Genomic DNA, 17,028 nt, shown 5'->3' with positions numbered 1-17,028 from the left:
GGAACAATAAGAACACCTTCAATCAGGGCCCGATTGGACGCTAAGGTTGAAATCATAAAGCACATTTCAGCTCCAGAAAAGACATATAAAGGAGACAGATTCAGATACTCAAAGTCCCCAATATCTGTCAGCTTCATCTCCTCAGAAAGATAAAAAACGTCCAACACCATTAGAGATAGGATACTCATCCCACCTTCGTCCAGACTCCACATTGCAGGTAGTCCCTTCCCCTCCCAAATCTCCCAAAGTTCTCTATTCACCCATTTCACCTGTTTCACCAAGCAAAGTTATAGAGTCAGCATTTGTACCCTATGAAAAACCCATCACTGATGACATCAGCCCTCAGAAGATGCTGCATGCTGACATTGCCAAGGTTCCTCCAAGCCCAAAGGCAGCAAAGATGATGCAACGCTCTATGTCTGATCCTAAGCCCCTGAGTCCCACAGCAGAAGACAGTTCCAGAGCTCAGTTTCAGTACACTGAGGGTTTTATGGTAAGAAGTATTTGCTTGCCTTTTTTTTTTTTTTTTATAATATGCAATTCTACAGCAATCAGTACAGCATGAGGGCTGACACACTCATTTCCAATACCTGTGTATGTAGGCTTTTTGCACATCCTGCTGAGAAGTCTGGAGGAACATCTGCTGTCTAAAGTAATGGCTATTTCCTTCATTGCTTTTCCTGGAAATAGGGAAATCCATATTACATATTGAACACAAGTTCATGTTCAGAATTTGGAAGGCACTTTGTGTTTTACATGGCAATTCATTGGGCAATATAGGGGTTACATGGCAATATGGGGTTACTGCCAATTGTTTAGAAAATTAAAGCATTTTCTTTCTAATTATACGACATCCAGCTCTTGTGGCACAGTCTGTAATGCATTTACCTTGAAATTACTACACGTGCCTTCTGAAAGGCAGATAACACCAGATTTATAATTGCCTTAGTTAGCTGTCCTTTTTGACCCTCATGAGGTTTCTTGGCCATTTGTGATTCTTTGGATAATCTTGTGTCCCAATGTGTACATCTTTTATCTTTCCCAGACCAAAAGGTCTCATATCTCAAATCCATTATGAATTTGTTTGTTTTGGATAAGGAGGATTATCAAGCAGTTACACAAGTTTTGAGGGCTGTTTCATGTAGGGGTCAAAGAAGACTGACATAATTTGGTTCAAAATTTTTCATTTCTGCGGTATTTCTTTCTCTTAATATTTGGGACTTAATATTTGGGAACCAGATCATTATTTATGAATAAGAGGAATAAGTCTTGGCTAAAAAATACCTTTGTAATTGGATATGTCCTTAGCTGTCCTTTTGTCTAAGACCATTCTCTTCTGTCAGTTGCAGGGTCAGTATTTTACTTGTCAGAACTCTGGAAGAGTTGTCACTCAAGTTCTTCAGCAACATTTATCTTTTATGTTCGGTTATCTGTGAATACAGGAGTTATTAATATAGACTGGACAGGATAAAGAGTGTTTGATAATTTGTGGTGGCTTTCAAATGCAGAATTAGCTGGTTATACCCTCCAAGGTTCCCACTGTAAGCAGTTTCTGCAGCTTCATGTATTTGTACGGATATTAAGTACTTCCCACACTGTTACTGCTTGGAAAAGAGTTGGAATTTTGAAGGGAAAACTGTAGTCGTGGCATTGTCACTCCATATAAACATCATTCCCTAATGCAGGATAAGCACAGAGGGGGAAAGTCACATAAGGATTAAAGTTTCATGTAGGGGATTTGGAACAGCATCTTGAAGAACATTGCTCAGAGACTTTGAGAAAGTGTTTGGTTCTACTCAGCATAGTGAAACTATTTCCGAGAACAAGCTATTCACTTCACTTATTTCATAGATACATATATGTATATATACTTGATATGAATTGTATGCTTTGTAGGATGGATGATACATTCTGTAAGTAGCTGATTGTTTAAAGCTGATTGTTTAAAGCTGATTGTTTACTGTAGAGTTTGAACACATACAGTATTCATTTATGAGACATGGAAACAAAGGGCTTGTGCACCATTGTTTCTTTTTTAGCCACATGTTCTTTACTGTCTTGCCTTGGGCCTAAACAGAAAGGAGCTATATTGTTCTCACTAATATGCAGCCATCAAGAAACAAATAACCCATGTCTCAAAGTAGTTACAGTCTAAATAAATGAGGGGGACATTTTAATGGAAAATGGGGTGCAAGTAGACAAGTGCAAGAACAATGAAAAACTTCCATGAATATGAAGTGGACTGCATTAACTGTGCCATGCAGCACATGGTGAGGAAGCTGCTCTGTAAACCTATCATGACCATAATTTTCTGCCTGCATGTTCTGTTAAGCGTTAAGCTTATTATACTCTCTGATAGAGCTTTATTGATTATGTATCTGAGGTTCAATTATCTTACACTGTGATCAGGTACCTAAAGGAGGAAAAGCCATGTGACCAAAAAAAGAAAATATTTACAGTGAGCCTCGCAGAATGTAATTAATTGACCCCATCAGCATCTGGAAATAGGGGTATGAATTGCTTTTGCAGTTTCTATATCAGTTTAAGTTCTCGAATACTCAGACCAGTTATGTTGTGAAGAAGAGTTCTGCAGTATAAGGTTCAAATTATGTAGTTCCAATAAGACTTATAGTATTCCCTCCAGAATGTCCGTTTGTTTATACCGTGGGTTTAGGACCATATCACAGGAAAGAATGGACAGTGATTTCTTGTTTTGTACATTTTATCACACTCAAAAGTTCTCTGAAAGCAGTGTCACTGTTGGCAAAGTGTAAACCTTGTTGACATTTTTTCAACTGTAGATCTCTGTACTTAGAGCCACATGTTGTTATTCTTAAGTTTAAATACAGGATCACTTTTGGATTATCCTGCTAAGTGTGAAGGTGAGATGCTACCTCAACTGTAAAATATTTTTGGCACTGGGACTGTTTTTTTCATTCTTTGTTTGTACAGTGCCCACAACAGCTAAAGTCTTTGTTAATTCTCTGTGGACACTTTTGTTTCTCCTGACTGAAGAGAAATTTCCTAGTTATAATAAGAGAAAGGTAGAAGGGATTAATTCTGTCATTGAAAAAAGTGAAGTTCAGTACAGAAAAACTTACAAAACAGCTCACTCTGGAAAAGAGAATTTACTAGAGCTGAACATAAAAGAATAAAATGGAAATGCAAGATTGATCTTTCACTACCTTAGGGAAATGGAGTGTGTATATGAATATTTTTTGCATGGATGAATATCCCATCACTTTTTTAATAGTTCATGTTTCAGGGTTATGTCTTTGTCTGCATTCATAAACACTGCAGGTGAAAAGGGTGTTCCTGTGTTCATGTACACGATTCACAGGTTTTGGTTTTTTTTAATGGCAGTTGAGCCAAAAAGTTGATCCTTATGCAATTGGTAGGACTAAAAGAGAAAGAATAAAATTGATCTCTCTAAGATTTACAATGAAATGATACCTTGTCCTTCAGGCAGTGCACTTTCATCATTCATGCATTTCTTCCAATGGAAAATGGTTTTTTGCAACATTTCAGGGAAAGAGATTATGGAGACTATGGCTAGGATGATTAAATTATCTATGTCTTAGAACTGCTTTAAATATAATTTTCTTCTTTAATGCACCTTTTAAAGGGAATTATTGCAATGTTTTATCTAATCTAGTATAAGTGAAAAGCTGAAAAGTAACCTGGTAGCTAATCAGATAATAATAATATCAAAAAATCCAAATAACATTGGTTTCAGAGATGGCACATTTAATTTTCAGATAACAAGTTATGTGTTTACATTACATTTTCATTTACTTGTCTATCATACTCATTGTCTCTGTGAACACTTGAATGAGCATAGATGGTGGCTTCATACTAATCCAAAGTAACAATATTACTTATCATTATGTTTCCTTTTGTAATTCTTATATGCTGTACATTTCTATGATATATATTAGTAATCAAGTGTAGTTGAATCGAAATAATTGGGAACTGTAGCTTGTCAGCACCAAAAAAAGTTATGAAAGCTACCCATTTGGAATTGACATTTTCAAAGGTACTTAATTTTGCTGTTTTGTGAGCTTTGTTTCTCTTGAGCTCCCCATGTCAATGAGCTCCCCAGCACTGATTTTGATGGACTGTCCAGTAGTCCAGCATGGTAGGATTCCATGGAGTGAATAGCCATAGAAGTGTTTTCCATAAGAGCACCTGAAAGTGTCAGTAGAGTTTGGAAATGGGAATTGAAATTCATTCATTCAGCAGTAACAAAAAAATTGTGAGTACCTGCCTAGTTTAATAAATAACTTGACACCAGTGAATCACAGAATCAAGTCACATGCCAGTCACAGTCATCTTTGACACTTATACATATTGTATATGTGTAATCAAAGATGGAAGTTGTCTTCCTTTTGCCTTTGGATGCAAAATGCCTGCTCAACTAAACTGAAGCAAATTGTAGAAGATGTTGCACATGACCTGTCACACAAGGAAAATGTCTACAACTAAGTAGTGCACAGACTCAACAGAAGTGTTTGTATTTGTGAAATTAATGCAAAGACACAGCTGTCAACAGCCTGTCAGCTTTAGGGTCGAAACTGTGCATTTAAATTTTAACACTTAGAATAAATTCAATCAGTATGTTTGTTAAGAGAGTTAACAGAGACTTTTCTTGAAATTTTTATCTGATGTAATTTGTCATACTTGAAAGGCAAATATAATTCAAATCTATATAATGTAGTAAAAAAAAGATAATTATTTTAAGCTAAATCCCCCCAAAATATGTTTTTATTTAGGTAAGAAATGCAGGGCTTCATCTATTGTTGTAATAAGAGCAGAATTGATTTTATACTGATTTTAAAGAGTGTAATTTTTTTTAGATGGCTTTAATAGCATATTAATATGTTATCTTCTATGGTATTCTGAAGTTTTCAACTTTAAAACTGAAGGTTAAGACTTCAGTGTTTTTACAGAATCATAGAGTCATAGAATGATTTGCGTTGGAAGGGACCTTAAAGATCATCTGGTTCCAACCTCCCCTACCATGGGTAGGTAGACCTTCCTCTACACCACGTTGTTCCAATCACCATCTAACATGGCCTTGAACACTTCCAGAGATGGGGCATCCACAACAGACCTTTGTAGTGTCAGATATGATGTACATCTGGACACTGAGGAGGGAGAACAAGGTTGTTACTCCCAGTAGAATAAAACCCTTCCATATATCATATACATGATGTTTTGCTTGTTTATGCAGGACTAAGCTGATCACCAGATGTGTAGTTCAGCGAGGAATGTTCTGCTTAGGTAATGGATAGAGAGAAAGAGTAGGGATAGTTACCTGGTTTGAAGTTGGGTATTTCTGTTTGCTTACCTTTCTCAGAAGCAAGGAGTAGGTTCATTTCTTAGTGTCATGCCAGAATTTCAGGTAACATAATTCTTCTATCATTGTAGCACAGGATATTGCTCTTTCCCTTGGTTTCTCATTGTCTGAGCTTAATTCCAGCTAAAAGGAGTTGGTACTTTATTATAGCTCTTATAGTTACTGTAATAATAAATATTCAGACGTGTTTTGTGGCCTGAGACATAGGTGGTCACATGATTGTAACTGCAAAAGGCCTAATTCAGTGACTTTAATTTTCCATTTTAGTCCCATTTTTCAGTCCAGAAGAAGGTAAAACATTTTGTTTTCTGTGAAAAGTATATTTCAATATAAAGAAGCCATTACCTCTTACAGAAACTGCTGCTATTTGGGTTAAGTACAGATGCGTGTTGAGTGAGGAACCATCTTTGGTAGTATCTAAATTTAAAGTGCAAAGTATTTTTTTAACTTTGCTTCTAAGAGACATCTGTGGGCTGTGGTTTAATGAAAATTTTCCAGGAACTGGTGACAACTGGTTCTTCATTTTGGCCATGCACACACCAGTCTGGGAGCAACCTGATTTCCATGATTTATAAGGTTTGCAGGCAGTTTGTGAACTGCATATGCAGATCTGCCTGACAGTGTGTTAATACACTCAGTGATAGGGTAAGGTCTGAATTAGGCTTATTCACTGCTTATGGACAGGAGATCTTATTCGGAGACTGAATTCAGGCCAGCAATCCAGGGAAGGTGTAGATGTTCCCCCTGAGTTCTTTTTGTGCTTGAATATTGTCACACTCTTTTTTTGTGTGTGTGCTTCAAACAAATTCAGTGGGAACTGAGTTGAAAAGATGATCTCACTCACATCTAGAGACTATTATCAACAATCTTATCCCTGTGTAAATAGTAAAATAGAACTTGTCTATCTTTTCCTTTAACCATGTGGTTTTAGCTAGATTTAAAATTATTTTTTCCACTAATGGTCTGAATTATTTAAAATTTAGAGTCCTGTTAACATTTCAAGCTATTGCTTCCTGTGCAGTATCTGAAATCCTTTGGAATACCATTTTTGTGACTCAAATGAGGCGTTTTTTTTCCATCTGTCAGGTCTTCAAAAGAGAAAGAATACCCCATATTTGGTCAACATGTCATATAAACATTATTTTCTAAAGCACATTTAACTGGGTCAGTCTTTCCTGCCTGATACTTTTATATTAGTTGATTTCACACTGTCTCTATTCAACCAAGGGACATTCACACATAATAGAAAATTATTATAGTGTTCACTCTTTTTCCTTAATTACCTTTTATTAAAGCATGAGATTTATGGTAGAGTTGACAAAGAGCCAAGATTTTATGTCACTTGGGCCTTTTCTTACCTACAGTAAGCTTATACAACTTCCTCTTAAGCTAGCTCTCATATACACATTAAAAAAAAACATCACTGACCACAAATCCCATCCCTCATTCTTATATCTTCTATGAACAAAAAGAAGAATGAAGGTACAATAATATCTTTACACTTGTTTTCAGTTGACTTGGTTATGGTGGTTATCTATTTTAGGAATACTTGGAGATTTGTGCATGGAAAGAGGTAAATATCCTGTTCCTGTTTTAATAAATACAGCTTACAAATGTATACAACAGAACCAAACAGACACTGAAGAATGAGGGGCACATATTGATGAGCAAGCTTTGGCCTACTTCAGCTCTATTTTGCTTCAGATCTTCCTCTCCTATCAAGCCACAGATCACTGTAGTTAGTGTGAATATGCAGTAGGAGGGTAAAATTTCTACTAGTGAATTGTCTCACTGAAATAAAAAGATAATTTCTTTCATGTGTTCCGCTGATAATTTTGGCTTCCTGCATTTTATTCTGTCTCCACTTTTATGAGCATCTGTGACTGAAGCTTTGAAAATTGTGCTGAGGAAATGAACGTTCATTCTCCAAAAGGAGCGGAAGACCAATGTCTATAAAATCTTCATTAGAAAGAAAACACTCTCTGTGCCTTGTTAGCGAGTTTTTTGGTATGGTAAAAGCAGAACAATAGATCAAATTAGCTGATGACAAATATCTACAAGTATACTGTGTTGTTGTCCAAAAGGAGCCAGTCATTGGTTTGGACTGTTTTTTCCTACTGGGATTTGAGCCTATTTGAGATACACTTAGAACAGAGCTTCCTATTGAGTTTTCTCTAGGAGGAAGTTAGTTTGCACACAGGAAAACTTCCCTGCAAGCTGTAGCAATGTACAGAGAACACCAATTTGTTCCTGTCAAAGTAGTCCATCTAATAACAAAAATGCAATGCTTAATTTCAACACTTTTCCCCATAATTTTATTAAAATATTTTAAAGTTTATAAATTGTTGACTTGATCAGCCAAATATGATTAAATGTTTCTTGATAATCATCCAAGACTGGCAAAAACTCACGATAGCTCATATGACCTAAATGAAGTTTGCTAAAAAATCCCCACCCTAGAACCACAGTAGATCTAAAAGTTATTATCAGATATAATTAAATACAACAAAATACTCAGAACACTAAAAAGGTCTTCTGTATGCCTCTTCTTTCTCCACTGTGTGAATGGTTATGTTTCCTCTCCATATGAGACCTCTAGGATGCTCCTTTAACCCACATCAATGCATTTAAGATTCTCTGGGGGTTTGGTTTTGTGTTTTTTGTTTTTAGAAAAAGTTCAGTGTATGCCAGTATTGAGATAATTATTCTGTATAATCAATTCCTTAGAATTTATAGGCCTCAATCTCCATTAATTCTGATACCTGGGGGTATCAGAATGACCTTTCTCCGGGGTCATACTTATGCCTAATTTATCTTTAGCATATAAGATACTTAAAATTTCAAAACTCTACATTTTCCCATAAAGAAAAATATGAAAAATATTTGTGGAGCTAGATATACCTCATATAATCATCCCAAAAAGTAAAAATAATAAAAAGATGACATGAGGGTGGCCCAGTAATCTTTGGGCTAGATATGTGTGTGTTTGTTATAGTCATTACAGCATTATTAGCTTTATAAATTGTATACCAGAGCTCTGAAGTTTTACTTCTTATCTGTAGAAATACTGGCTAGACCAGATTCTCTTGTGCTATCAGTGTTTCAAATTACAATGTGGACTAATAACATCTAACAGTTTGGGGTTTGGTTTTTTGATTAATAAAGCTTCCCTGTTAGAACTAACTTTACTTTGTTTCTGATCCATAAAATCCTTCTATTCAGGCCTTGCTTTTCTGAGTCAGTGATTTCATATTAAAAATAATTTTTTAAGATAGACAGATGGTTTTTCATATTAATGCTGCAAGATCAAATTTAACTATAAAATACTGAGTAAAATAGTCCCATCTACTGTGCTTTACTTTCTCAGTCCAACACAACATTATTTATTGATAAGCTAAGTTTTTTCAATGGCAATTTTTAAAGGGAAGCTGCCAGCTGGAATTAGATATCTTAGGTCAAATTGATCATTTTCAAACAAAAGGAAAGCAGTTTTAAGTGGGTCAAAAAAGAGCTTGTCATAGGTTTGGCTCTTTAATAATTCAATTGCAATTTAAAGTATGGAGGAAGCACTCTCATAGCATTTTCAGATCAATACGGGAAACACAGTTACTTTGGAAAGCAGAATTGCAATTCAAAGCAATGTTCCAAAATTTCAGCAATGATACAGACATTACAGGTAAAAAAGAGAAAAAAAAACCAAAAAACCCCAAAAACAACAACAACAAAAATAAATTAAAAAAAAAGAAAACAAAAACAAAACAACACAACAACAACAAAAAACCAAACACAGAAATATTGCTGATTAGGCAATAGCAATAGTGAAAATGCTCCAGTGTAGTAACAAAAGGTCAGACTTAAAAATATGAAGTGCTTGCATGATAGGTGGTGGTGTTCTTAGGAAATACTGACAACTTGTACACATGTAGGATATGTGGCTGATGAGGCTTCATCCATAATACTACATACAGTTTATCTCAGCATCACTTAAGAGTTAGAGATGCTGAGACATTTCAAAGTTGAGCAAAAGACAAAGGATAAAAGGTTTAGACAACAAGGCATTGACTAGAAGGCTGAAGGATCTGGCTGTGTTGATCTAGAAAGAAGACCAAAGCTGGGCAAGATAACAGTCTCTCACTGTGTTAAACATTATTTTAAATAGCACAAATATTAACCACTCTTCATGTCCAGTGGAGGCACAAAATGGATTATCTCAATTTTTGGCCTGGGATACTTAGTAGATATGAACTTTATAGCTGCAATAGCACAGATGCCTTAGCATTTTAGTGAAACTGTGTTATATCTGAATACTGAGAATAACATAAAGGGATAGATAGCCTACAAGACTGATTTCCCTTCCAAGCCAAGAATATCTTGAGCACTATGAGTAATAACATTATGTTTAAAAATTGAATTCTAAAATTAAATACAATTTTCTTTAGTGTCCATGGCTCTTCTTACACAGTATCATGAGCGTCATTGCTGTTAATTTGTATTGATACAGCATTTGTTACAGACTGCTTTAGTAAACCAACCACTCAGATCATATAGGGGCCTTCATTTAAAAGATAGGAAGCTGAGATAATAATAGGTCCATAATTAGACTAAATGCCCCATCTTGTTCCTTCTATCCCTTAGCTAAAGTGGCATTTATTCCCCATTTTATATTCTTCTTTCCATTTTTCTTCAGAAGCCTAGGAGTCTTTTGTCCTTCTTGGCTGACAAAAGGACATAGGCTACCTTGTTAAGCTATGAAGTATTGGAAATAACAGGTTTGACATTAGATATTGGTGATGAAAAATCCCACCTGACCTGTTCACTGTAGGTTCCTGTTATAATCTTCAGGCAGAATTATTCCAAGGGAACAGCAGTTAATCTTATTTTGTGGTTTTACTTTAGAATATGTTTCATCCCACTAATTTTTCAAATGACTACAAAAAGGTTCTAGATGACTGAGAGTGCTTTTGGACAGGTGAATCCTATGGTCTCTCAAAAAGCCTTTCTTCTGAATCTTCTGTGTTCTTATTTCCTGCTTTTTCTCTTAAAACAGTGAATTATTTACTTAGTACTAATTTCCTTTTATTAATTCTGCACAGCAAAAGTTATGATTCAGTTAAAGTTAGATTTTTAAGTTGTTTTCTACGTGCTAAAACTCAATTAAAAATAATTTTAAAAATATTAATTTTCATATAATTCACTGAACTGTCATTATAAAAAAAGTATTTTCACTATTTTCTCATTTCTCCCAGTATGCTTTTAAGATGAATGACTGCTGACAGATTGGCACCATAGTGCAAACAAACCTCTTATTTATAGAACAAGTTTGGCTCTGTTGATGCCAATTCAGACTTTCAGAAGCCAATCTGTCAATAGTTCTCCAATCTCTGGAGAGAATGAGTTTTTCCTTTGTGCTTAGCTTCTCAGTTCAATTTCTCCAAATAATTTCCAGTTGTGTTACAAAGAAGGAGCTGGACACTGGTAAAGTTTTTCAGAAACTCAAAGTGATTTACCTGCTGCAATGTTCAGCTCAGGGAGTGGAACCCATAATGGCACGATAAGTACCTACAGTCTCTGCACTTAGAGTGAAGTTACGAGGCAGGAATTAATAGTAGCTGGTTTGCTTTGTGCTGCGATGCCTGAGTCAACTGGTTAGAAACTCCAAATACAGGGGTAAGTCTGAAACACTGTCGAAAGATACAGCTCAGACACCTCTGTGAAACTTTGATGCGGAGCCTGAAATTTCTCCCTCGGTGTGACATTCCAGAGGAAGTCTGCCTTTTGGCTCTCCTTCAGAACTTCTTGCATTTTGTACAGCATGAATTCAGGTCTCAGTTCAATTTCCGTTCACATTCTCCATCTGTCCATGTCTTCCCTCTAATCTCTTTGCTAAACCCTTCTTCTGTTTCCCAGCTGGTCTTTCTCTGACACTCTCTCATCCAATCTAAGTGGTTCCTGTCAAAATACAGCTTTGATTATCTCACCTTACTCACTTTACAAGCTGTTTGCTGATGCCAAATCCAGCTCAAACATCGTGTGCTGGTGCTCTTACACCTCCTGGCAAGCCTTTTCCCTGGTGCATAATGGCCAAGAAGGCTAAATGGGCCACCCACTAACTAAGAGTGAAGGCAGGGTTTGAAATTTAATAACTGGTATGGCGAAAGGCCTGAAGGAGGATTAAATGCTGAGGATTTCTTTAGTGTCTGTCTATTATGAGAAGTTTAACAGGTTTGAGTTCCCTAAATCTGGATAACTCCTTGATTTAGACCATCAGCAGCTGCCAGACATGAAAAGATAGTCAGGAAGGGTGACGGATGGAGTGAATCAGAATGAGTTACCCACCTAAAATTTAGGCCTAATATAGGGAAGATTAATTTGAGACTGAGTGGTTATTTTTAATAGCTGTAGAGCATCAATAAAACACTATGACAGAAGCCTAAGGTATCTAGGAAGTAATATTTATTTCATTTGTTTGTGGAACACATTTTCTGTAACCTCTTTCATAGCTGTGTTTTTGCTGTACATACATGATGTAAGAGGGCAACAGTGAAAAAAAATATGCTTCTTGTCTGAGTTGAAGTTAGAAGCCATGACTGTCATTTTTAAGAAATTTTACTGTCTGGGTTAATCATTTACATCATATTGATTGTCCTTTTATAATTCCTGAGTTGTAACCAACAGCAAAAATGTCATGGCCTTCTAGGAAGAATGGAATGGAATCTGAATTTGTCCTTTGTTCATTTGATCAGGCATACTGTAGTAAAGAGGATTTTATAGTAATGTCTCCAGATATTTCTTTAGGCAGTAAAAGTGATTCTTGTGACAGCGGTAGTGTAGGCTGCTCTGATTCCCTATGTTCTTGCTGCCTTTTTGAGCCCTGCTTGTCTGAGAAACCATAAGCCAGGCACACAAACCCATTTTTATCTCTTCCTGTTTCTTCATCATTTGACCTAAAAACTCACCAAAGAAAACAAGTTTTGACAATGTTACAGAAGTAGAATTTTTACCACACACACACACACACACATATATATGTATATAAAAGTGAATGGCTTTTCTGGAGACTTTTTACAAAAACAACTGAAAGATAGTACTTTCTATCGCAGTGACTCTGCAGTTACGGAACATTCTTGCCTACATCAGAGCTTTTATTTAATTAAAATAGATGCTGCAGTCCTTACTCTTTCATACCTTACACAGTATTTTGGCAGTATATCCATCAAGATGTTGATGCCTGTATTGTGTCTTGAAAACATTAACTATCTAAACTCCTCGGTCTTCATGGATCACCAAAAAATTAGAAGGTGCTATGGATGTCATGCAGTTCCACCTCGACCTCAAAGCTGGGCTAATTTCTAAGTTAGATCAAATATCTAGAGGGCTTATAAAGTTGAATTTTGAAAATCTCCAAGGATGGAGATTTTACTTTCAAGAGAAAGTATCCCATTCTGGGAATTCACTGCTTTCATGGTGTGAAGAGTGCTTCATTTCCCTTGTGCAACTTGTGCCTTTTGTCCTTCACGGTGCATCCCTTAGAACAGTTTGACTCTCTCTTTTTCAGTAGTACTTCATTTAGAGTCGAAGACGGCAATTAGGTGTTTTTTCCAAGCTCAATTCCCTTAGCCTCTCTTCCTTGAACAGCCACTCTCTCCCTCAAGACCTCGCCATCCTACTGGGCCTACACTGGGCTCTCTAGCCAAGATTTTAATGCTTTGTGTGTATATAAAACAGGATGGGAAGAGTATGGGAAACTCTCCCATCTGAGTCCTGCTCTTCTAGTTAGCATTGTTGTTCTCATTAGCTCTAGTGCAGACACACTCAAATTGCTGTGCTGCTTAACTTCAGGAGCAAATTATGTTCCCTCAAGCATTTCATATGCAGCTTGATAAAGAAATGCACAGTACAGTTCAGGAAACACTGGTCTATGCCCCCCATTAAGCTCTCAAACCCCATAATTACGTTAGAGTAATTTGGGAAATTACTGGGGTATTTTTATTTGTTTGCTTGGGTTTTTTTTCCCAGTTTGTTTGGATTTTTGTTTGCTTTTTGTTTGTTGGGGGCTTTTTTGTTTTGCTTTTGTTTTCCCACTAGAACTTCCTCCATTTTTTCTAGATTTTTTTTTTTAAACACTAAAGTCTTAGGAGGTCATTTCTTAGAATATGACTTTTAGAATCTTAGTGTTGTAATATTTGGGAAGATTTTAAAAAATATTTTTGCAGCATCACTGCTGAACCCTTTGTGATCTCTTATGATGAATTGTGTTCAGATCTGAGTATTCCCATTGACTTTTGAAGGCATAGAGGCTTGTGCTTGTGTTGCTGTAGAAGCATTAATCAGATAATAAATATAAAATTCTCTGAAGTTAATGATATATTCTGTTAATTCAGTCAACCATGGATCACGTCTTGAGAAAATTAGAATGAATTTTTTTTCTTTGTACTGGTAATTTCACTATTTCCAATATAGGAAAGCTTTTTTGCACTTTCTTTAAAACAAAATTTCTTAGTTCTGATTATTATTGAAAATGGAGTCCCTAAATAGACAGAATGTGAAGAACAGGGAGGAAAACTGACTGTTCATTTAAATGATTGAATTAATTAGTATCACTGGAAATAGTAGAAAATAACCTTTAAATCTGAATTTTATATTGAAGATGCTTGAAGTTTTCACAGGAAGAAAGAAAGGACTTTTGTATGGTAGAGAAAAAAGGTGATAGTTTGACAGCTGACTATGGAGAAAAAGTAAAAATAAGGTCCAGGCCACTCTTAAGCTGAAAAAAAAAGCAATGATTATCTTGAAACACTTTTTTTCCTATCCCATTTAAAAGAAAAACAAAAAAAACCCAACCAAAACAGTATCCCACCAAAACCAAAAACAGAGAAGCATGGGTTTTCTTTTCCTCTACTTCTTATCCTCTGAAAATATTTTAAAAAGAAAGAAAGAAAGAAAAAAAAAAAAGAACATTTTTGTTAATGGAGAAGGATTTTCTACTGTCTGAGTTCTTCTGGAACTATTGACAATACAGTCAATAAAGTAAATGGTGGAATGGGGGGAAGTGACAGACGGTGATAATCAGCTCCATTTGCTTCAAAGCCCAGAAGGGATTCAATATATAGAATAGCTCTGAATGTGTGTATTGAACTGCAGATATTAATAGAATAGCTGAGACTGTAGGAGTCTCATTTTGCATCAAATTTGTGATTCTGTTTTTACCAGTATCTAGTCATTTATTTTGATGTTTATCTTAACCATGCTGATTTGTTATATTGCACAGACACTGGAATTAGTAAGAAATGAAGAAATAAAATGAAACAAGAACGGTGTCCTGCTTACAAAGAGTAGAAATTTGAAATAAACTATGTTTTAACTTCATTCTCCTAAACTGCTGGTAAATATGTAGTGGGGAGTAACAGATAAATACTTTAAAATTCCAGCATATTTCTGATCCTCATTTCTAAAAGTCTTTGTCATCAGTTGCGAGTTTTCTGCAGTAAGTATAGGATTGCTAATAATTTACTATTAAAATTTAAAGTGTTTTTAAAGACATATGTTTAGAAATATTTCTCCTGCAGTTCAGAATATTCAAAGTTTAAATATAGTTTGGAAATATAGTGGCAAAGTGAGAATGAACAAATTTAAATCAATGCTTTATAGTTTCTCCTGAGCTGGTCATACAGAAAGAATGAATAGACTGAAGAACAAATTGAAGGTTTTCAGGTATTTTGGTTTTTTTTCCACATGCAGTTTAACGATTGGAAAATAGTTTTATGAGGATAGGATTTGAAACACAATTTCAGATCAAACTCCATCTTATTCATCCTCTTCTCCATGACAGGAACCAAGTCATATATTTGCAGTAAAAAATGAGATCATCAACTGATACAAAGTCATTTAATAGTTTCCTGAAAGAGAGCAGAGCAGATTCAAAAAGTTTCATCATTAATTCAGTACTTAGTGTTTATGTGTAAATTGATGTTCAAAAAACATGGTAAGGAATTGCACACTAATACGCAGATTTTATAGATAGTACTGAGGTAAAGGCCATCAGTAATTTGTCACTTGAGATAATCTTCACTATTCAGCCAGCCTGGCTCCTGACTGCTCTATGTACAGGACAGTACTAGAATGTTTCCTGAGCCTTCAGAAGAGGAATCTGAGAATTAAAGGTCTTCATATTTCCAGATGAAATACAAACAACTGGTGCTGTAAGTATTGCAGGTTCTGTAATACTTATGAAAAGCTTCTTGTTTTTTAGACTTATCAAAAATCTACGAACATAAACACTGTCATCTGAAAATGAAGTAAAAGCATTTAGGTTCCTGACTTGATGATTTCAGCATGGCTAGGCTTTGCAAACGAAGATTTGGGAAGGGCTCTACCCACGTTTGTTACAAGCGTGTTGGTGGCTAAAAAGGACAATACAAGATAAACACGTCTGGTTGCAAAAGGCACAGCAGAAAGACTCCTTAGGTGGTAAATTCTGCAAGACGTGATTCTTTCTGCGTTGTTTTTTCTCCTCAAGAGTGATCCTGTGTGCTTTCTCAAAAGCATCAGCAGCGTTATAGATGGTGTGTCTCCAGACCTTCCAATTGGAGGCCAGAGTAGACCAATTGTGTTGATCAATATGGCCGAGGATGAGATGTTGCTTCAGGGAGTCCTTGTATCTCCTCTTCGGGGCTCCTCTCCTGCGGCAGCCAGTGGCAAGTTCACCATAAAGCAAGATCTTAGGGAGGTTGTGGTCCTTCATCCTTGAAACGTGCCCTGCCCATCGCAGCTGTGTTCTCAGTAACATGGCCTCTATGCTTGTGACTGCTGCTTGTTCTAGAACAGATGTATTGGTCACATAATCTGACCAGTGGATGTTTAGGATTGATCGGAGGCAGCGTTGATGGAAGTGTTCTAGGAGTCGCAGGTGGTGGCGGTAGATGACTCATGATTCAGATCCATATAAGAGAGTAGACAGCACTATGGCTCTGTAAACACTGATCTTGGTACTTTTCTTCAAGTGTTTATTTTGCCAAACTCCTTTATGAAGCTTTCTGAAGGCACTATATGCCTTTACTTAATGATTTAGGAATTAAATAAAAGCAATGTTCATCATAGGGGATGACTTGATGATCACCATCCTAGTCTGTTCAGGTATCTAAAATCAGTGCATTGATTGATGTTAAACAATAACCTTTTGTCAGCCTGAGCTCAGAGGCAAATAAATACATAGCTAATAAACCTGAGACCCTTTTAAAAAGTAACTTTGTTGTGGGATCGAAATATTTCAGCTAGGAGATGCTGCTTTGATTAAATAATATAAAATATTTATTTAAATAATACCAACTTAATATAAAATTACTCACAATTTACAAAATATGAAATAGAAATAAGTTTATTAAGTTTCTCATTTAGATATAGTTGCTCTTAAATGATAATAATCTTTGGATTTTCACAAAATCAGATTTAACTGGAAATGAGAAAAACTGAAACAAAAACTGCACCCATTGACTTTATATAGGTGAACTAATGAATAAAACTATTTTCCCCACATCAAACACTATCTAACATCCAGGTATATAGTGTTTCCAGTAGGAGTTCCTCATCTCTACGGTGCTATTAAACATACACTTATAGCCTCTTACTGAGGTGACTTTCAAAAATAACTGATTAAAGTCTGTGCTTCTTGC

The 17,028-nt window shown here is 35.8% G+C and overlaps 1 protein-coding gene across 7 annotated transcripts in view; it reads left to right on the top strand.

Moving 5' to 3' along the window:
- Positions 1–22: 22 nt before the first annotated feature.
- The window catches only part of LOC108507326 (protein piccolo), a 181,850-nt gene continuing 164,844 nt past the window's right edge, over positions 23–17,028 (top strand). For all 7 annotated transcript variants that reach the window (XM_017835204.1, XM_017835203.1, XM_017835206.1 and 4 more), the window contains exon 1: positions 23–493. In XM_017835204.1, coding sequence (XP_017690693.1) covers positions 350–493 — 144 coding nt within the window. In that variant the 5' untranslated portion in view covers positions 23–349. The remainder of the gene's footprint in view (positions 494–17,028) is intronic.

The sequence above is a fragment of the Lepidothrix coronata genome, unplaced genomic scaffold, assembly GCF_001604755.1.
Source record: "Lepidothrix coronata isolate B3197 unplaced genomic scaffold, Lepidothrix_coronata-1.0 Scaffold251, whole genome shotgun sequence".
Classification (NCBI taxonomy): Eukaryota; Metazoa; Chordata; class Aves; order Passeriformes; family Pipridae; genus Lepidothrix; species Lepidothrix coronata.
This window is presented reverse-complemented; position numbering and strand designations above follow the sequence as displayed.